This window comes from Protopterus annectens, chromosome 11.part0, assembly GCF_019279795.1.
Source record: "Protopterus annectens isolate FY-2018-M chromosome 11.part0, PAN1.0, whole genome shotgun sequence".
NCBI classification, from domain to species: Eukaryota; Metazoa; Chordata; order Ceratodontiformes; family Protopteridae; genus Protopterus; species Protopterus annectens.
This window is the reverse complement of record NC_056745.1, coordinates 699,802,160-699,825,165: the sequence shown is the minus strand read 5'-3', so window position 1 is coordinate 699,825,165 and position 23,006 is coordinate 699,802,160. Positions and strand designations below refer to the sequence as shown.

Here is a 23,006-nt window from a genome sequence, read left to right as displayed (position 1 = left end):
AGCTGTTTTTATTTTATTTTCATCTCTTCCTCGTGACAAAGTATGATTGGCATTGCATCGAATGAATCACAAGGGCTCTTTGTGCTTTAAATAACAAACTATTTGAGCGGATGCAAGAGGAATGGGTACGAGAGGACTGGACATTTGTACATCTTTGAGTGATACTCTGACACTGGGTAACTGGTTGGATACAAGTTCAGTTCCAATCTTTCAACTTTAAGAAAGTTTAGTGGATTACTTTTCAGGAATAGTTGTATTGTTTAATGATTCTGAAATAATTTCTTAAAAGTCATGAGCACTTTTGTGAATAGTCCACTGCAACATTTGAAAGGAGTTATGAGCTACTCTAATTCTTTTTATAGAGGTTTACAAATTGACTGTTGTGTCTACTTCTGTATCTTCTTTTTACATGGTAATTAGTGTGTTGCTCATAGCATGGTATCATCATATTCATATATTCTTGAAGATCATTTAAAGAATTAATATTTAATAGCATGCAAAGGATGTGGGATAATGTATTTAAGGAAGAAAGATTTAAGTGTTTTATCTGTATGAGGCAACTGCAACAAATTCAGCAAGTTAGGTCTCATCTTAAATAGCAAAAAGCTGATGAATAAAACAAATGCTGCAGAGGTGCAAATAGCCATATAAATCACCAATTCAATAGAACATGGAATTATTTTTTTTATCTCTTGTCTTGGGTGCACTGACTGAAATTAAAAAAAAAATGATCTTCAGCTGTTATTGCAGTAAACATATTCCACAATGAAAGAAACCTCTGTGGTGGTATTGGTAGTGGTAGGGTTCTTAAAAGAAAGGGAGGTAATAACTAACCTTACAGAATCAGGAATCAAACTATGAAAAAAATGATTACCTGTTAAATAAGAGCAAGAAATTTCTTTGTACATCCAATTTTTAGCAATATTTTGGAGAATGTCTGCTTTCTGAAGGTCTTGGTCATAACTTTTGGATGCAAAGGACATTAATTTTAACCTATGTAGTGACCGTGCCATGACTGCCTCTAAAACCAAGTTGGTTATTTGTTAGTATTTTATGGCATGCTATGCCGTTGCCGTTGGTTAGCCATGCAGGTACTACACATTCTGATACTTTTGCCAAAGGGCTTAAAATGATTATGGGTCAAAAAATTTCCACTATGTGTAAGAGATGTTTTTGAAACAGGTATTATTTTGGCATGCCTTCAAAAATCAGGTATGTAATGTTCTTATGGATTCTGTTTATAAGAATAGGGGTACTTAAGTATTATCGCAACCACATTTTCCCGGTTGCGAAATTCGTATCCTGAACTCAAAATGAATGTAGGAAACATTGTAAGGTGTTATTCAAAGTGGTTATTGCTGAAGAATAGGTTTGGATTACCTTCAGGAAGAGAAAAAATTGAAAAACTCCTCTTCCTATTTTGCACGCTTGAATCATCATGGCTGCTCTGTTACTGATGAACGGATTACTTTCATTCTGTGGAAGGAATCCTTCTGAGAAGGAACACACAGATACAGGAATGATGGTTTTGGTAAATGATTTATTTTTCACAGTTTGTAAACATACTTCAAAAAAAAAAAACAATTCAGGGATAAAGTTGCAGTATGTAATGCGGACAGACAGTTGTCCGAAATTGCAGTCAGGAGTGCTCCAAACAGTGTTTTTGCCGGTCAAGCTGGGTTTCTTACGACATGCTGCCTGTCTACTGCATACATAAAAAGCGACACTAAGTTTCTCCTTTTTTATTGATATCCCTGCATAAAGGAGCCTTCATTGTGAAAGAAAACACATTGCATGACATTTTTAAAACATTTAATGGCCAGATTTCATTATCGGGAAGCAACCAGTATTACCGCGAAAATGTGGTTGTGATAATACGTAAGTACCAGAATAGGTAATGGATACACAATAGTTTTCACAGATAAGTCTGTGGCATGATCCTTTATTTTCCTAAGGAATTTTGTAACCAAAATGAAAATATAGATTACAATTCAAGTAGAAGGTGGGTTTTAATGTCTCAGTGAACTGCAGGCTTGTGTACATATATTTAACTGATCAACAGCGTGCCATTTTTTTCTGAACTGACTACTTGGTAGATGTACCAGCAGTCTCCTCAAGTGAGTTAAGCATGGGTGGGTCTTCATTTTTGTTATTATTACTTCTTGGTAGCTTGGTAATGAAGTACCAAATGAGTCCTTCATGTTTTTCTTTTTTATTTAATGAATAATGTACTGACATGCATTTTAAAAGTGATCAGCATACACTTTGTGTATTAATAATATATTCTAAGTCTGCTGCATTTTTTTCCAGGAAGATTTTCTTTTTAGCAATTTTCCCTGCAAATTCTATCTATCCAGTAATCAACATTATCTCCTTCTTACTAATCTTGCTAGTAAACATATTCAACAATACTGTATAAAAGTACTGTAGAGTGGAGACCATACTAAATTGTGTTTTCAGGAAATCCCAGTTGACTGTATTGAAGTTCACATTCAGCAGTCCCCAGTGATAAATGTAGATTCCTTGATCTGATACATTTGACATCAATGGGATATGAAAATGTTTCTAGATGGTGAAGCTACTGCTGTGATCATACCATTATTTACCAATATTCTAGCAGTTAAGCAGATATTAGGAAACTTGTTTAGCATCTAGCCCAAAATATCTGCAATTCCACTCTTAGTGTTCACTCTAGTACAGTCCTGAAAAGCTGAAAAACCAATGTGTACTGAAGTCATCTAGAAGTGTTAAGTTCACCATAGCAAGGATCATTAAACAGTATCACTATATACAGAAACAACAGTCTGGCTTTATCTGGTTTAACATAGGGATATCCAGTATGTAGTATCTTTTTACAGCTTGTCTGTACTGGTATTAGTACCTCCCACTACAATCAGTGGCTGAACAGAAATGTACTTTGTGCTGAGTTATGTACCAGTATGTCTACAATATTTGCCTTTTTTCTTTATGGCATTTTTAAAATTCTATGTATCCTACAATAATGAATTCAGTAGCCTGAATGCATGGTGTTTTAGATATTGTAAGTATGTGTGGATTAATCAACAGCATTTTTGCTCCAAATACTTCTAGCTCTGAAGTATGTAATCCTAAGTCGTAAGGCCTTTTGTTTGTTGGAGCAATAATAGTGAATCCAAGGGATGCCTTACTGAGTTGTCAGGAGAACCAGGGTTAGTTTCAGCCTCTCTAGGACACAGCAATAGAAACTGCAGTAAATGGAAAATATTATGTTTTACTTTTGTTGTGGAAAAATAATATATGTATGAAAATAGAGCTCACTTTCCTTATTTTCAAGGACTGGTAAGAATGAAAGCATGGCAGAAATGTTATTTGATACTTCGGTTATGTCTTTTTTGGAGAGAGTACCCAGAGTGCCTGACATGAAAGTATATGTTCTGTTGACATCTGTATATTAATGCCTTAGCCTTTCAGTTGTTATCCACTGAAAATTTGAATGCAATAGCAATTGTACTGGTCTATGTGCTTGCCATTTGGAAACAACATTTTTGTTGCATTATTCAGTAGAAATGAAGGTGTACACTAAAAGAGACATCTCAGGTTCAGTTAGTGAGCTAGGTACTGGGGAGCAGATGGAGGAGAGGATCGAAATGATAAGGCGAGCAAGAGCTGGCAATGCATACCTTGGATACACACTCCACTCCTAGAATACACAGAAAAGAAAGGAGATCAGTCTGAGTGCATGCTGGAGGGTGGGGTGGACCTTGGAGAGTTACGACATCTACAGAACCAGAAGACATCTCTTACAAAGGTGACTGCATACTTTCTCTTGAGTGTCTACAGGCAAGCTGTGGGAAAAGTAAGAGCCATAAAGAAAATCCACTTCCATAAATACATGATGGCACATTCTCTGCAAGCTGACCTCTTGCCTGGAGTGGAAGGAATGTGCCACAGGGCTGTCACACCCAAGGAAACAAATGGGTACATCAAATATGCAGGAAGGAGGTTTCATGGTCAAGTGGGGAACTATGGAACAAAAATGAAAATATAAGAAAATATGGATACTCTCAGTCTGAATTATTGAACTATTTTCTGTGTGTGGGTAAAGTATGCTAGGAGTTGCGTATATATCAGAAGATCGAACGCTAAAAATAGTGAGCGTTCTTTTATCGATCTTAAAATGTCAGAGGAACAGATCAGCAAATTTTTTCCCAGGTAAAAAATTTGCTAACCAAAGAAAAAAAAAAAAGTACACGCAAAATAAAGTGGCGGGCTTTGCCCACGACACCCCCCGATGTGAGGGGCTGTGCTCCCACCCACCCAAATTAAATATACCAACTCCGAGATCGCACCACAGTGGAGTAAACAGCAAAGTCCAGAGAACATCCCATCGTTTTTTTTTCCCTGGGAAAAAAATCGATGTTCTATGCCTTCGATATTTCAGGTTTCCCGTATTAAAGTTCGATATAAGAGCAATCACTCTTCTGATAGGAACCCTAGGAGCTTATGGATCTTCTGATTATAATTACACAATTATAGTATGTTTTTGTTGGTACACAGAGAAAAACTGTTGTGACAGTGTTGTTTTTATTGATAGGTAAAGCAAGTCTACACCAGAAATGTAGGCTGTGATACTGTTGTACTCATTAAGTACAATACTCTCAAAAATAATTACATATTTATTTATTTAAATTTGTTAACTGGGGTAGACCATTGATCCACTAAAGACATGCTTTTTTAAGCTCAGTCCAGTACAAAAATACAACACATTTACACAGAGGATATTTACAAGGCATTTTTCATAATGTACTGAAAGAACGGAGATTTTCAAACACAACAAAATGTAATATTAAATTAGCAATGCATAGGTACTGAAACAAGCAACTTGTTTATATAAGCAGCAGTGGCTACATACAGAAAAATATGCCACAGAGTGTGTGGTACAGAAGCAGTGCTACAGGAGGAAAGAGAACTACAGGAGATGTCAGTTAATGGAGATGATCAGACATGAAAAATCCAAAGATACATGTATTTGCTAATGTATATATTTGGCAGAATTTAGATACCAAGACATTGCTATATCAGAAAGTAATACATTTGGAAACTGTCCCTTCATTTGTTTAAAACATTTGGAGTACAGTAACTTTTGAAGCACACTAAAAGGCATGTTTCTTGAAGTAGCTGATTCACTGAAAACCACTAACTAAATGTAAAGTGATAACACTAACTGAATCTTACATGTACAGAAAATGTGGCATATCTTCATCAAATCTGAAATGATGGTCGTAACTGATATGTGATACCACAAAACACTACCATATGCTGTTTAATGATTCATACCTACTATAAAAATGTCCTCTAATATGTTAGTATTTTAAAATACTAAGACGGTAGGAATGGTATTACCTTTTAGATGTGAAGATTCAGAAGGACAGAACACCTGCACTTCCTTCTCTGGAATGTGTTCCCAGTGCACATCTTCTTGAATTTCCAGGGGGCCTGCCAGATGAACTATTTCTTGAATGTGTAGGTCTTTTACTGTTTAATCAGCATATAAGCGAGATGCACACAAGCAGAATGAACAAGGAAAAGCAACATGGAGGCATAAAAGGAAAAAAATAGAAGACATGGAAGACAACAGCACAGAAATGTTATTTATGCAAAAGTCCAATAATTAACATTAATAGTAGTTTTACAGTTTCCCAAAATGCCAAAAAAGGGAGAGAGATAGACAGACAGAGGAAGGAGAAAGGCAAAAAGGTTAGAGCAGTCAGCAAAAAAAGTTTCTAATGTAGACATTAAGCTGATTCCAGTACACAAACCCTCTCAACCAAGTCAGTAGACAAAAGATTTATAGTAAAACAGTGCATCATATTTGCTCATCTTTAAAGACTTTCCAGGTTATGTCATCTATAACTTGTCAAGCAAGTTATTCAAAATATTCAGAAAGTCAGCTTCATACCTGTTTGCATCATTCCACTTTTACTACTGCTAAAAAAAATACTACCATAAAATACCCATCATTTCATTTTGTCCATCTCAACTCCACCAATATTATGTGTTATGATTGCTTTAATAATCTGGTGTCTACCAAACATTCACCAAAATACAACTCCCAAATATGAGCTGCTTAGTTTATCCATACCAGGGTTATAATCATCCATTAAATGATCTTTAATTTGGCTGAGTCATCTGGCTGAAGGGGCAGACACAGTTACATGTCTGTCATAAAAGTATGATCCCAAGGGACAGGTTTTTGATGACAGGACTAAAAAGGGGGTCTCTAAGAAGCTGCTAAGCTAACCTGTGATGAGTCAATGTCCAGACTTCAGCTAAGTCACGAAAGTCAAAAAGTGTTTACACATGAGCTTTCACTACAAAATATACTGAACCTACTGATATTGCCAACATCCTGGCAGATAGATTCAGTGCAAACTTCACCCCCCTCTCACCTCCAAAAGGGCCCACAGCAATACTGGAAAAGTGTAGTGCCCCAGAAATCACAGACGCACAGGTGAAAACAGCCCTTTCAAAAGCCAAAAAACACAGTGTCAATGGGACCAGATGGTGTCCCAGGCTGTGTCTTGCACGAACTACAGAATGAACTAAATCCCCACCTAAACACGCTGTTCAACCTCAGCCTCTCCACAAGCTACATGCCCAAAGAATGGCACACAGCAACAGTTATTCTGCTCCACAAAGGAGGGGCCACAACTGATCCTGGTAACTATCACCCCATAAGCCTGACTAGCCTGGTCTGCAAGGCTATGGAGCGCATCATCATGGAACTCATTAACAAAGACATTGGGAACCTCCAAACACTTGACCTGACCCAGTACGGCTTTGTTACGGGCAGATCATGCCTACTAAACCTGGTTGACTTCTTCGAGACAGTCACCAAGGCCATAGACGAGGGAAAGATGGTTCACACAGCCTACCTTGACATCGCCAAGGCTTTCGACACCATTCCCCACTCCAGTACAGAAAAACTCACCAGCCTGAACATAAACCCCTACATCACGAGATGGGTTGCCAGCTGGCTTACAGACAGAACTCACACGGTAAGAATAGCGGGCTCCAGGTCCGACTCTAAACCAGTCACAAGTGGTGTCCCGCAAGGCCCAGTACTGGGACCCCTACTGTCTGGCATACAATTCTCAGAAGTACAGGCAAACATAGGAGGACTATGGCTAACCAAGTTCGCCGATGACTGCAAACAGGGACCCATAACTGACTCTCCGGCTGACATGGACATCCTCCAAAAGGGCCTTACTGAGACAGATACCTGGTGTCAAAGTCATGGCCTCAAGCTAAATGCCAAAAAATACATAGTCACCCCATCCGGGAAAAACAAAACACCCACAAATTAACACATAGGCGGCAGCCCCCTTAATACAGAAGAGGTATGAAGAGATCTGGGGACCCAGGTAGATAGTAATCTCTCCTTTGACAATCATATTGCCAAAGTAGTTAGGAAATCCTTCTATGTGGCCCATCTAATTACTAAAGGGTTCGCATCAAGAAATAAAGAGGTTATAGTGACCCTCTACTCGTCACTCATTAGACCCATCATAGAGTACAATGCCCCATTTGGGATGTACCTCACAAGACACTTCCAACAGCTGGAAAGACCACAAAAGTACCTCACCAAGAGGATTACTGGCCTCAAACATATAGATTCATAGGTTCATACTAGGCTATCTGCCCTAGGGCATTTATAGGCCTAGCCAGAGTGTGTTTGGCTTTCGCCACCCATTTTAAATTAATTTTGCTATGCCCTTTTTCGAGTTTAGTATACTGTGCCTCTGTCTAACAGTGACACAGAAGTGATACCCAGGGTAAACCTACTATCTCCCATCCACTCATCAAGATTCCTCTTGAAGAGAGTCAATGAGGGACTCTGCCTAACCTGGACTGGGATTTTATTCCAGAGTGAAGGGAGACTCTGGGTTATGAATCTGTCCCTCCAGCATGTCCTATTTATTTCAGTGCTGAGGTTCAAGTCTCTCGAGCGCGTAGCTCGATGGGATTTGGATTTTCTGAGGTGCAGCATGTCCATTAATTCCGGGTTGGACATGGCTTTATACGTCAGGCACAGATCGCCTCTGAGCAGGCGGTATGCCACTGAGTAGAGCCGGAGTTTCTTTAACCGGACAGCATATGGCATCTGTTTGAGCCCTTTGATCCTCTTGGTGAGGTACTTTTGGGGTCTTTCCAGTTGCTGCATGTGTCTGGTAAGGTACATCCCAAAAGGGGCATTGTACTCAATTATGGGCCTGATGAGGGATGAATAAAGAGGCACAATGACCTCCCCTGATCTAGATGTGAATCCCTTCATGATTAGGTGGGCTATATAAAATGTTTTTCTAACCACTTTGGCCATGTGGTTGTCAAATGAGAGATTGCTATCAACTTGGGTCCCCAGGTCCCTAATTACTTCTTCCGTACTTAATGGATTACCACCTATGTGGTAATTTGTGGGCACTTTGTTTTTGCCAAAGGGGATAACTATACACTTTTTGTCGTTTAGCTTGAGGCCATGGCTCTGGCACCAGTTGTCTGTTTCTATGACGCCCTTTTGTAGGATGCTTGTGTCGGCTGGAGAGTCGATTATGGCGCCCAGTTTGCAGTCATCTGTGAACTTGGTCAGCCACAGTCCTTCCGTGTTAGCCTGTACCTCCGAGAAATATATACCGAACAAGAGAGGTCCCAGGACTGAGCCTTGTGGGATGCCACTTGTAACTGATTTGGAGTCTGACATGGCTCCAGCAATTCTAACCATGTGGGTTCTGTCCTTGAGCCAGTTTGCAACCCATCTAGTGACATAGGGGTTTATATTTAAGCTAGTGAGCTTATCTATAATGCCCGAATGGGGTATTGTATCGAAGGCTTTTGCAAGGTCCAGGTAGGCTGTGTGGACCACCTTCCCCTCGTCAATAGCCTTGGTGACTGTTTCAAAGAAATCAACCAGGTTTAAAAGGCAGGATCTGCCATTAACAAAGCCGAACTGGGTAGGATCCAGTGTCTGTAGGTCCCCAATATCTTTATTTATGAGGTCCATGATGATCTTTTCCATAGCTTTGCAGACCAAGCTAGTCAAGCTTATGGGGCGATAGTTTCCAGGATCCGTTGAGGCACCACATTTGTGGAGAGGGACCACTGTTGCTGTACGCCACTCTTTGGGTACATATCCTGTAGTAAGGCAGAGATTGAACAGTAGTTTTATGTTTGGGTTTAGCTCTTCTTGGAGTTCATGTAGGACGCAGCCCAGGACACCGTCTGGTCCCATTGATGCTGTCTTTTTTGCTTTGGAGAGGGCGGCTCTTATCTGAGCATCTGAAATGTCAGGGGGGCAGCACTCTGCTGGGATAGATATTTGCCCTTTTGGTGGGGAAGGGGGGGAGAAGTTTGCGCTGAACCTGTCAGCTAGGATGTTGGCAATGTCTGTGGGTTCGTGTATTTTTGTCATTTTGGACTAATTCTGAGCATATCTGGGAATTCCCACCCAGGTTCCTAACATAACTAAAGAAAGCCTTGTGATTATCCTTAGTGTCCTGTGCAATTTTTCTCTCGAAGCTGGCCTTAGACGATTTGATGTGTGCCCGTAGTTTTTTGCTAATACTGATCAGAGATGCCTTCCCTTTTTGGGATTTTGCTCTATCATGTAGTAGCTTCCTCCTTCTATTCATCTATTGTATAGTTTGTTTATGGCTGGGGTCCACCAGACAGGATGCCTAACTTTGAAGGACTGGGTCTTGGTTTTATTTGGGATTGCATGATCCATGCATTCCTGAAGGTGTTCAGAGAATGTGTTTATAAAGGATTCTGCGGTCTGGGCCGTATTTTCCACAGGCCCGGGGGCTTTGAAGGATTCCACCTCAGTTTTGAGGAGTGTGAAATTTGCTTTAGAGAAGTTTTTCACTGTGGTTTTCTGGGCAGGGGCTGGGGTCGGGATGTGAATATCTAGTGAGATTAGTTTATGGTCTGATCTTACCAGTGAGGGATACACTTCTGGTCTGGAGTATACAGTCCCCATGTTGGTGATGATCAGGTCCAGTATGTTTTCCCCTCTTGTGGGAGTGGCAACAAGTTGTTCCATAGCATTTGAGTTTATAAATTCTAGGAACCTTCGGGCTTTGGTGTTGGAGCTAGAGTAATGCTCCCAGTCTATGTTAGGGTAGTTGAGGTCACCCAATATAATGGTATTGGAGAGACCTTCATATTTTCCAGTGTTCTCAGGAAGGCCGAGTGGGGTTCCTGGGTTTGGGAGGGTGGTCTGTAGCAGGCTATAAAATGGAAGGCAGTTTTACCCACTGTTAGTTGCACATGGATAGTCTCTGATGCTTCATGCTGTGCCACCAACCTGGAGGTGTGGGTATCTTTGACGAATATTGATATTCCCCTCCTTTTGTGGTTCGGTCCAAGTTTTGGAAAAACATGGTATGAGGTATAACCTGGTAGTGCTGGGGTGCCCTCGGGAGCCTTGAACCAGTTTGTGTTACTGCACAGATATCGATGTTCTCCATGCTAAGGAGAGTTTTGAGTGTGTGCATCTTGAGGTTTAGACTTCTGGCGTTGAGTAGCATTACTCTTAGTTTCTTATCCCTTATGATACCTATGGAGGTGGGTTTGTCTTTTGAGCTTTGCCTAAAAAAGGCACTATGGGGGTGGCAAGAGCCTTTGCCAATATCCGAAAGCCCAGGGGTGACAGGTGCAAGCTATCCCTAGCGAAGCATCGTGGCTTGTCGAGCATGTCATCCCAGGCAGACAGGCATTGGATTCCCTTTGAATGACACCAATACTTAAGCCAATTGTTGAAATTGATCATCTTGTCTTCATATTATGGCATCATTCTTGGTGAGGGTAAGATGCTACTCAAGGTCAGGGTCATACCGGCCTGGGCTACATGCTCAGAGAGCTCCTCTATGTCTCTTTTCATGCAGTCCAGGGAGGTACGTCTTAGGTCATTCACACCAGCATGGACAATGACTGAGTCATATTTGTACTTGCCTTGGAGTGACCTGAGTGCTTGCGTTATGTGGCGGATCCTAGCGCCTGACAGGCAGCTCACCGTGACCTTCTCCTTGTTCAGCCTGGTGAGCGGGACGTCAGTGTGCCTGACAATAGAGTCACCTATTACAAGTGTATCAGGTGTGTTGTTTAGCCTTAAGGGCTGTGACTGTTCGGCACACTGGCTTTGTGAGCTATGTGTTGCACATGTTTTGTTTTGGGGTAGTGGTTGCTTGGGTGTCTGCTTTGGAGGTCTGTGCTGCTTAGGCAGATTTTTATTTAGAGCCTCCGAGTATGTTTTTGTGTGTTTATGTGTTTGGTTTGCTGTCGTGGTAGGTCTATGTGAGACTGGAATTGTAGTGAGTGTGGTTTCCTTCTCCTCCTGACTTGGCTATATAGTTGTATCTCTCACATGTGTTGGAATTTGTTGGGAGGAGGAGAGGGTTGTCTGTGTACATGAGGCAGTTGTAACATTGCCTCAAGATTCACAGATTCACCAGCTGGACCGGAGAGGAGATTGACAACTGACCTTTGGACATGCTAGAATAGTACTGGGAATTCCTTTATAATTGAAAAAAAGGGCCAATGGGGAATAAAGTACTCAAGGGGAGTTTGTGAGGGTGTAGTACTTTTAATTTTTTAGTGCTGACTTATATAATTGCTTTAGTGAGCAAGTGCCAGGCTTTAGAGTGGGAATAGGGTGTTTATTATGAGAACTAGATCAGTTCTAAGGGAAAAAGTGAAGAGCACACTTTGTGGAGCCGAGAATGGTTTAAATCCAATTAAGCGGTGCTATGCTCAAAATCGCGCAAAGCCGCGCTAAAGCAGGTTTTATACAGGGGGACTTGAAAGAGCTAGAAATTGGCCCAAAACGGCCAATATACTACCAGATTCCTGTGCTGGGAACACTCCTCCAGGGATAGATAGGCTGCTCCAAGCTCCCCACTGCCACTGGTGAACAAAGAAGCCTCCCTTTATCCAAGAAAGGAAATGGGCAACACAGGAACTTTCCAAAATTCCAGAATACAGCAAAGCCTGTATTTGGACTACTCTAGGTCAGGAAAGACGGGAAACAAGGAACATTTTTTTTTCTTTTTTGCAACAAACAGCAGGAAAATGCAATAATATTTAACACAGGCTAGCGCACTTGAGTGTGTAGCCTCAACAGGTAAATGCAACAAACAGGACAAACTTTAAAAGTGCAGGTGCAAAAACAACTTTAAACAGTTTAAAACAGTTCAAGAAGCGGAAATACTTGCAGTTTAGCTAGATTGGACAGTCGCCCAGGTAGTAGCAGGAAAAAAACACTTTTATCAGGTTAGCAGTCGCTCTTTTAGCCTCTCTGCTGCTAGCTCCACTCTGCAGGACCACGAGGAGCTTGGCTGAGTAGTAACAAGCGCACAAACCGCGCTAAAGCGGGTTTTATACAGGGGGACTTGAATGAGCTAGAAATTGGCCCAATAGACTACCAGATTCTTGTGCTGGGAACACTCCTCCAGGGATATATAGGCTGCTCTAAGCTCCCCACTGCCACTGGTGAACAAAAAAGCCTCCCTTTATCCAAGAAAGGAAATGGGCAACACAGGAACTTTCCAAAAGTCCAGAATACAGCAAAGCCTGTATTTGGACTACTCTAGGTCAGGAAAGATGGGAAACAAGGATAATTTTTTTTTTTTTTTTGCAACAAACAGCAGAAAAATGCAATAAATATGTAACACAGGCTAGCGCACTTGAGTGTGTAGCCTCAACAGGTAAATGCAACAAACAGGACAAACTTTAAATTACAAGCGCAAAAGCACGCTAAAGCTGGCTTTAACGCAGGGGGTTAGAAAGAGATAGGAAATGGCCCAAAATGGCCAATAAGCTACAGGTCACTGGGCTGGAACCACTCCTCAAGGGACAGATAGGCTGCTCAGAGCTCCCCACTCTCACTGGTGAACAAAGAAGCTTACTCCTATCCAAATAAGGATATGGGCAACACAGGAACTATGACACAGCCCAGAGATCAGCAATACCTGAAGACTGGACTATTCTAGTTCAGTAAAGGCGGGAAACAAGAATTTTTTTTTTTTTTTTTTTTTTTACAAAGTAGCAGAAATTAGGTACAGAAACTCAGTAAATGCTTTAATTCGGCTAGCGCACTTGAGTGTGTAGCCTACCAGTTAAACTAAGCAAAAACAAACTTTAAAAGTGCAAAAAAACTCAGAAATACAGGCAGGAATGCAATAAAACAACTTTGCAGAGCTTATTTAGTTAAAGAAACAGAGAAGTCTATATATACAGAAAAGCAGCTAAAACACACAAACACTTCAGATGTAGTGCAACCTAGAGCACTTGAGTCGTAGCAATATTAAGGCAATTACAGTTATAATAAATGCTCTGAAATATACTCTATATTTCCAAAATGTTTGAGAAGCACAGTCAGAACACAAGGAGGTTCAGAAAGGGAAAAAGTAGAAACAGAAGGCCTTATCAAATGTTCTCTCTGTACTAGGTAGAATGAGCTAATGACACTATGTCCTATGCAGCCCGACTGAAAAAACTCCGGCTGTACTCAGTGGCATATCGCTTACTCAGAGGTGATCTTTGCCTAACATACAAAGCCATGTCCAACTCAGAATTGATGGATATGCTCCACCTAAAGAAATCCAAGTCACTGCGAGCCACGCGCACTAGTGAGCTAAACCTCACCACAACAATAAATAGAACTTGCTGGAGGGATAGATTCCTGTCACCGAGACTCCCCATGCTTTGGAACAAAATTCCAAATTACATCAGGCAGAACCCCTCACTAACACTCTTCAAGTTGGGATCAGTTCATTGACTCTGCTTGACAGAGGATCAGTTAATTAATCAATGAGGCGGTGAAAGCCGACACACTCTGGCTAGGCTTATAAATGCCCTCGGGCAGATAGCCTAGCACCTACCTATGAACCTATGACAAAGAACTGAGACCTAGATCAATCAAATACCTGTGGAAAGTAATGCAGTCCTCAACAGGCAACACCTGATGCAGAAAAGTAAGAACCGTTGTTGAGATAGAAAAGTTGTCCTCTATAAGTTTGTAGGTTGCCCTGGTAAAGGGTTTCCTAGCAAAATTCAGAAAGTACAGTTGTGTATACTTACCATAAATGTAGATGTTTGAGTGTATTCACTGCTGGAGTCATCCCATTTGGATTATGCCTGCTAGGGTAGCCCTTGGCTGGCCCGAATACCAGAGGCTTAGTATTTCTGCGTTGGTTGTTGTCGCTTCAGGACTAATGTCTGGTCGTCAGTAGTATAAAGTAAGGCAGCCGACACCATTACATCAGTTTTTCTTGCCCTAACCAGTCAGGAGCCTCCAAGCAGAAGCCAGGTTCTGGTGGAAGAACCCCACCAGTAGAACGTAAATACCACTATGTCCCTTGTAATGAAAGAGAAGGAAAGGGGATGGAGGGAGGAAAACCAGGACTGCAACAGTGAATACACTCAAACATCTACATTTATGGGAAGTGTACACAACTGTACTATATCCTTCGTGTTTCACTGTTGCAGTCATCACATTTGGCTTGATTCCCAAAGCTGAGGAAACGGGTGGAGGCAGTCAAAGAAACTAGGGGCTGGCTAGGATGCCCTGCAAGACTGCAGAGGCAAACCCTGCCCTGGATCTGGAGAAGAGAGGCAGGTGGTAATGTTTGGTAAAAGTGTGAATAGATGTCCGGATGACAGCTTCCAGGATGTCCCTGGTGGGGACTCCTTTGAGGAAAGCTGCAGAGGTGGAGGCTGCTCTGGTCGAGTGAGTCCTGACCCCCTTGGGGGAAGCCTTTCCATGTTGTTTACAGCAAAAATTGATGCAGTGTGCTATCCATTCGGAAATGGTTTGTTTGCCTTCTGCCCCTGTAGCAAAGCTAACCAGCAATTGATCAGACTTTCTGAAGGATTTAGTCCTGTGTAGATAGAATCTGAGCTGTCTGTGCACATCTAGAGAGTGCAGAATCCTTTCCCCCTTGTTCTGGACATTTGGAAAAAAAGTGGGCAAATTAATGGATTGGTTGAGAGCCACACTGGACACCACCTTGGGGATGAAGGATGGGTTAGTTCTGAGGGATACCCTGTCAGCATGGAAGATGATGAAGGGTTCCACAGCCATGAGCACTTGCAGCTCGGAGACTCTTCTGGTTGAAGTGATGGCCAGAAGGAATGCTGTCTTCCAGGAGAGAAATTTTAGCTCTGCAAAAGACGCTGGTTCAAAAGGGGGCAGGGTGAGCTTTTTCAATACAAAGTTAAGGTCCCAAGCTGGTGTTGGTGCCCTTCTGGGTGGCCTCAAGTTGCTGGCCCCTCTTAGGAACTGTTTGATCAAAGGGTGTGAGAAAAGGGACTGCTCAGTAGGGAAATGAGCAGAAATAGCAGAGGCATGAATTTTTATAGAGGAGAAAGAGAGGCCACTGTGTAGTAGGTCAGCTAAGTAAACCAGGATGAGATTGAGGGAGGGCTGTGCCGTATTGGCTCTCTTGGCCTGGATCCAGGTGCAGAACCTTTTTCATTTGTCAGCAAAAGACTTTCTAGTGCAAGGGTGTCTGGCCTCATGGATAACATCTAGAACCTGTTTACTGAGGATGGCAGATTGATCTGGGGTTAGGGAATAAGCCAAGCTGCCAAATTGAGTGTCTGCAATTGGGGATGCATGAATTCCCCTTCCCTATAGGTCAAGAATTTGGAATCTGAGGAAGATTCCATGGGGACAGGCTGTACAGCAAGGGGTACCAGTGCTGGCGAGGCCAGTCTGGAGCTGTAAGAATTGTCCTTGGTTTTTCCTCCTTTATTTTGAGCAGTACCCTGGGGATGAGAGGTAGTGGAGGAAAGGCATAGACTGATAGATAGACCCAGGGGAAGGACAGGGCATCCACTTTCCAAGCTATGCAGTGATGCTCCCTAATGCAGAATTTGCTGAGCTGATGGTTGGTGTGGGAGGCAAAGAGGTCGACCTTCAGGATGCCCCATTTCTGAGTTATTAGGGTGAAAGTTGTTCTGTTGAGCTGCCACTCATGTGGGTCCAGAAGATTTCTGCTTAATTGGTCTGCCAGAGAGTTGAGAGAGCCTGGTAGGAATTGTGCTAACAGGTGCAGTTGCATGGCAGAGGCTGTGTGTCAAAGGGTCATGGCCAGCTTGCAGAGGGGGTAGGAGTGAGTCCCTCCCTGCTAGTTGATATACCACATCACAGTGGTGTTGTCTGTTTTGATCAGGAGAGCCCCTGGGGAAAGAAGGGATTTGAAAGCTATCAAGGTGTGCTGGACAGTCATGATCTCTTTTTGGTTGATGTGCAGAGGGATTTGCTGTGGGCTCCATTGGCCCTGTATGCACCTGCCATCCAGGTGTGCACCCCAAGCATAGTCTGATGCATCTGTGATTAGGGTCTGGGTGGCGGGAGGGTGGTGAGAAAGGCAGTCCCTTGTTGTGGGAGCATGCTGTTGCTCACCAAAGAAATTTTTTTCTGAGGCAAGGAATTATAGGTATAAGAGTTTCCAGGTCTTGAGTGTTGACACCAAAGGCTTTTTAGGTACCACTGAAGTTTTCTCATATGCAGTCTGGCATATGGAATGAGTAGTATGCAAGGTTCCATGAACCCCAGAGCTTGCAGGATCTTCCTTGCAGATAACTGGGGCCTGGTGGCTAGTTGAGAGAAGTAGGCTGTCAGGGAAATTTGTTTTTCTGGTGTAAGGAATGCCATTTGGGATGCTGTGTCCAGGCTTGCTTCCAGAAAGATAATCCTTTGGGTGGGTACCTGTTTGGATTTCTTTTCATTGAGTGTGTACCCTAGGGAGGTTAGAAGGGTCTTTACAAAGGCCAGGTGCTTGAGCAGCTTTTCCTGGCTGTCTACCTAAATAAGGCAGTCATCTAAGTATGGGTAAATCTGGATATTCCTTTGTCTGCAAAAGGCAATGGCCAGAGCCTGACATTTTGTGAAACCTCTGGGAGCAGTAGATAAGCCAAAGGGAAGCGCAGAGAACTGAAAGTGTTGAGATCCTGCCCTTAAACAAAGATATTTCCTGCATGATTCCCTGATAGGAGTGTGGAGGTAGGCCTCTTTTAGATCTAGGGTGGCTATCCAAGCGTCCTTGGAGAGCATGGATAGCAGCTGCTGGAGGGTGAGCATTTTGAATTTTGGGATCACCAGGAAGGTGTTTAGAATGGCTAGATTGAGGATGGGGTGCCACGTGCCCTCTTTTCTGGGCACCAAAAAAAGTCTGGAGTAAAAACCTTGGCCTATCTGTTCTGCAGGAACATGTTCTACTGCCCCCACAGAAAGCAGGGAAAGGATTTGCTTTTGAGCCTCTGCCCACTGGTTTGCAGGTAGATCTGGGAACCCTTTTGGGGTTGGAAGGGTGTGGAAGGAAAATTTGTATCCCTGAGACACTATGTTCAGAACCCAGTGGTCGTTGGTAATGGTGGCCCAGGTGCTTGTGTGAAAGGAGAATTTTCCTCCTAGGGGTAAGTGAAGGTGGGCAGAGGGAGGGGATGGGGGAGGTGAGTCATTGTGAGTTTTTGCCATAAGGGCGTGGCTTAGAACACCCTAGTTTTGAAGTGGAGGTGGTCCACTGCTTAGATCTCTGCATTCCCTGTGGTTGCTGTCTGGGGTGGTCTGGTTCCCCGGGGCCTAGGCTGGATTGGCTTAGTGGAAGTAGGAAAGGACCATTGTTTGGTGGGAAATGCCTGCTGAACCTGGGTGGCTGGACCTGTTATTAATCGTTAACTGCTTGCATAGATTTTGCGTTTTCTTCCATCTTTTTTAAGACCTCTTCTGCCTTAGTGACAAATAAGTTGTCTTTGTGCAAGGGGGCATCCAACAATTTAGATTTGACATGGTCTGGCAGGGGCTGTTCCTTAAGCCATGCCTGCCTTCTAATGACAGGTACAATGACTGCTGTGCTGCAAGAAGCTACTAGGGCGTCAAATTCACAGTGCAAGGTGTGTTTGGTTACTTGACTTGCAGAATGCATTATCTCTTGTAATTCTTTAGATTCTGCCCAAGCAGGAAAAGAAGACATTTTTTGTTTGAGGAGTTTGCAGGGTATGTTGCTGAAATTTTAGCATATGGAACTGACAATTTAGTGCCCTGATAGCAAGAGTAGCTGAGGTGTATACTTTTTTACCCCAATTGTCTAGTGCTCGGGAATCCCTATCTGAGTGGGTGGGATTCTTAGCAGAGGCTGCTATAATCCCTTTAGGCTCTTGAGAAATTACCTCAGGGTCAGCAGTAGGATTTTTAAAAAGAAATTTGTATTAGTCAGAGACTCTATAGTACCTTTCTGGTTTTCTGGGTGCAGGAGGGAGGGTGTCAGGAGTCAAGCAGGATTCCAGGAAAACATCCTCCACAACATCCAGGACTGGGGCGGCCAAGGGTCTGTGCTGTGGAAGATCTAGAAATTCCCTGAGTCTCTTTTTAGACTGAGGGTAGACTTGACTCTCCCATTGGAAATGCTCCCTTAAGGTATGTAGGGTTTCCCCAAAGGAAAAATCCTCTGGGGGAGAGGCTGAAGGGATGGAATCCTCTGCATCAGAATCCTCATAAGTAGAGAGGGGTTGCATGTCTTCATATTCAGATGCATCAGAGTCATCTGACTCTTGTTCAGACAAAACTACAGGGGATAGATCTCTTTTCCTTTTGGACGGGGTAGCTTGGCTTCTCCTGATCAGCATGATAAGGTCTTCTGCCATTTTAAGGATTTGAGACTGAGGCAAGGAAGCAGGTTCTTGAGATTGGGTTGTTGGTTTCTTGGGTGTGGTTCGTACCCTGGGCCTAAGAAACTTGGTAATTTTTGAAAGAATGGTAGTCACGAAAGAAGACATCAGTTTGTGTCGAGAATTGGTAGTGCAAAGGACTTCCTCGGAAGCTGGTGCCTGCTCAGCGGCTCTGGACCCATCCAAGGTAGAGATGACCGTAGGATCCTTAGTCAAAGAAGAGTTTTGTGGCATACTGGACTCCAAAAGGGTCTCAGAAGTGGCCTGTGAATCAACAGAAGTGGGCATCAGGAGCTGCAAAAGCACCTCATTGAGGACCGGGGAACTGACAACTAGCTTAACAGAAGCATTGTCGGTAGGTTTGAACCTGTGCAGTCTGTCTCTGTCTTTATCTTTACGTTTTTTCAGAAGATCTGCTGACAGATGGCTTACCAAAGCCATACTGGAATTCAAGGACTGTAAGCAAAAATATCTGGCTACAATAACGGTCTGACAATGGATAGTTCTGGCATTGAACAAAGCAAAGAAGCGACAATGGGGGACGTCATGGTCTGGGCCTAAACAAGTGATGCAGTAAGAGTGGAAATCTCAGCGTGGTATTTGCTTTCTACAGGTGAGACAATTATTAACTTTTTCTGACATCGGTTAGTGCAAGAAAAAAGGATCCCCAACAGGGTATTTAGCTTTAGAATACTTCAACTTCAATTCAGTAGACGAAAACTCAGGTAGGTGCCGACCGGCTCTCATGTGAACTGCTTCTGCTTCGGGCTCCATGGCAAGAAAGACTGATGTAATGGCATCAGCTGCCTTACTTTATACTACTGATGACCTGACGTCAGTCCTGAAGTGACAGCAACCGACGCAGAAATACTAAGCCTCTGGTATTCGGGCCGGCCAAGGGCTACTCTGGCAGGGATAACCCAAATGTGATGACTGCAACAGTGAAACACGAAGAACATCTTTAAAAATTATGGCTAACAACAATGCATGTAATGGCATAGTGCTTACTTCAAATGAGGGAAGATCCATGATCCAAACTAGGTCTTGGCTCCTGACCATAAGGAACAATAGAAATGGGTAACAGGGTCTCCTTGGCTTCCAGGAGATGACTAGGAAGAGCTTGGGCTTGAGTACCATGGCCCTGGCTAGGAGGCAAGGCAAGAAGGAAACTACAAATATTTCCTTTACACTTTAGTGAGAACACATCCATAGCCGAACAATCCTACTCAGAAAAGATGGCAGAATTTTTGGAAGAACTTTGCAGTTTTCTTAATGAATGAATATATTATGATAGTTCCACTGCTAGATCAACTGCAAGCTCAAGCTGATGGTAGAAAAGGCCCAGCAAAGTCATTTAAAGAATGCAGCAAAACAATGTGCACCTACTGGAATATTAGCCTCCACCAGAAATATGTTGTGACTATACCCAAATGTCTTCCTTGCAAATACAATATGATGACACTACCTGCAGTTTGCTCAGACACCAGGCTCCTTCTTGGCTATCAAAGTGGTGCAATTAGAGTTCCAGGATCAGATGAGTCTGTGGCGATCAGACAACCAGAAGCACAACTCAGAGCTCCAGAATGTCAATATGGATGCTCTAGTAAGTGCATATGAAAAGAAAACTTAGACAGGCTCTACATTCTTCAACAGATGTACCTGAAGATGGGCATAGGAGAAGAAGGAAGAAAATGGAGTCCCCATTGTGAACTGTCACTGGACAGATATTAGGCAACTGAATACTACTGCAAGGATTCACAACAAGGACCAATCTGAAAAGGGAGAGACAGCACCATAGCTGTTCATGTTGGACACATTTCTGCAGAATCTTCACATGAGGGGTGTATAAAAGGAACCATGAAGTCTGCTTATTACTTGAAGTTTAACAGCAGAAAAAATGTTTAAACCTTGAAAATGAAAAAGATCTCATGGCACTTGAAAAGAGTAGGGGCTGCTTTATTTATATTATGCACAAATATTCAGTGTTTACACTGTTTACAAAATGTGTATCATTTACACTATTTAAATTTACAACCCCATCTACATATTCTTCTTCTTTCTTCATTTAATATAATCTAATTTTAAAATTCCAAAGAAAAATAACACAAAATAATCTTTATATAATGCTTCAATTCAAAAAGTCAAAAACACATCTATTCATCCCATCCCTTTCTTCATAATCATTGCTTCATTTCTTTCAACACCCCTTCAACCTCTGTATTTTCCACATCTCTTTTTCGATAACAAATAGCCATAAACAAAATCTTTGTGTTTCCCTTTCCATACAGTACCATCTCCATTACACTCATAATCATCTTTAAAAATTTACCCCCGCATTTTATTATTTATTCAATTCAGGAAAAATGTTCTGTAGTTTTGTCTATATTACTTAATTTACATGTTCTATCTTCCAACACTTTATATTATATATTGCATTTTACAGGTAATTTATTCAGCAATAATATCCACAAAAATCACCTGCTTCACAAAAAGATATATATATAGTTTTTAATGTCTTCCCCTAACCTTTTCTAATGATATATTACATACCAATTCTACACTGTATTTTATACCACTCCTTTCTCTTAATAGCATATGCTTTCCAATATTTATTTCCCATAACTTTAGTTTATTCATGCATTCTTTCATTTCTATTTGTCTTTCTTCTTTCTCTTTGTTCCATATCGCCTTATATCTCACATTCAGCATTTTCCCACCATATTTTTCTCTGATGGTTTAATTATTGAGAACAAATGCATAGACGTCAGGTCTACAATATGGTTTTCAAATTTAACACCCATTTTTGTTTTCTATTACAAATTATATCCTTCTCACATGATTTGATTTTGTACTCCATATAAAACTGAAAAAAAAAAAAGAAATCCACATTTTTTCAAATTACTCAGAAACATATACATTCCACCTAACTTAATATTTAACATATTGGTAGTTTATTCCCACTATTCAACTCCCATACTTCATTTTAATGCATATTTTCACCTTTGCTTTATAGCATTCATTACCTGAAACAAACAGGCACATGCTTGGGGGCAACCTTGATTTATCTGATTTCTACTTTTTGTATGTTTTCCAAGCCAACCATTTACCATCACCCTTCCCTCAGAATTCTCATATCATGTCTTTATAACCATCACTATTCTTCCACCTAAACAACATGTGTCATGTATTTTCCACGTTGCCTTATGACTAACTCTGTCCAAAAATTTGCAAAATCACAAGTTAGTATTCTTGCTACTTCATTTCCTTCTTGTATCAAATTTATAACTTTTCAAATCATTATTAACATCTCTTTTACTTCTCTACCCTTAGCACCAAAAACACCATTATCGAACATCTGGTCTACTATTTTCTGCATTATTTGCAAAATTCTCAAAAACATTTTATAATCTGTGCTTCCAAAGGTTATTGGTCTTCAACTCTTTAGATATTTTCTGTAATCTTTTGTTCCATATGAATTTTATAACTCCAACACAGATTTATTCTTTTTGTAACCTCTCTCTTAACCATTCATTTAATATAAGACAGAAAATATTCTTTCATCTCTACTCATATAATTATAAAAATTATAACCAAGCCCAGCTGGACCTGGTGCTGATTTTTCTTTTTCTCCCCTTATTATTCCAACAATTCTTCTACCTTTATTTCTTTTTCTCATTCTATTTTAGCTCATGTATTATTTTCAAACTTTCAACATGTTATACACACATCTTCCTTTTTATACATCTCATAAACAAAATTCTAAATGGTCCTCATAATTTCTTCTTGGGTGTATATAATAAAGCTGTATTTATCATAAATTGCATCTATTCTTCCTTCTTTTACTCTTACTTGTTTTCCTAACCATGGATACACATATATTTTTTTTTACTTTAAAATTTGTCTAAACATTAATAACCTTTTCCCTATTTTTCGTATATTTTTCTTTCTAAATAATTTACCTTTTTACTTCCCTTACAATTTCAAGCTCATTAAACATTTCTCCATATTTTTTCTTATTCTCTGTTCCTTGTTTTCTTTCAACATTTAAATATATCTTTTTATATTTTCTTTTATATACATCGTACCAATGGGTCTAATTTCCATAAATTTCCTTCATGGTCATACATTCATACCACAACTTCTCTTTTTCTTGTTTTACTATATTAAATGATGTTGTCAACTTTTTTATTCATTTCCATCTTCATAACTATTTCATTATCACCCATTAAAACACATACTGCTTTATATTAAAAAAATTCTGCAGTTTACACACATCCCATTACTTATTCCATATTGTTTGA

The 23,006-nt window shown here is 41.3% G+C and overlaps 1 protein-coding gene across 1 annotated transcript in view; it reads right to left on the bottom strand.

The window, feature by feature from the left end:
- Nucleotides 1-23,006, bottom strand: part of LOC122814986 (protein-methionine sulfoxide oxidase mical3a-like) — a 663,428-nt gene that overhangs the window by 552,446 nt on the left and 87,976 nt on the right. Inside the window, exon 6 of the mRNA XM_044087241.1 lies at nt 5,383-5,514. Coding sequence (XP_043943176.1) covers nt 5,383-5,514 — 132 coding nt within the window. The remainder of the gene's footprint in view (nt 1-5,382; nt 5,515-23,006) is intronic.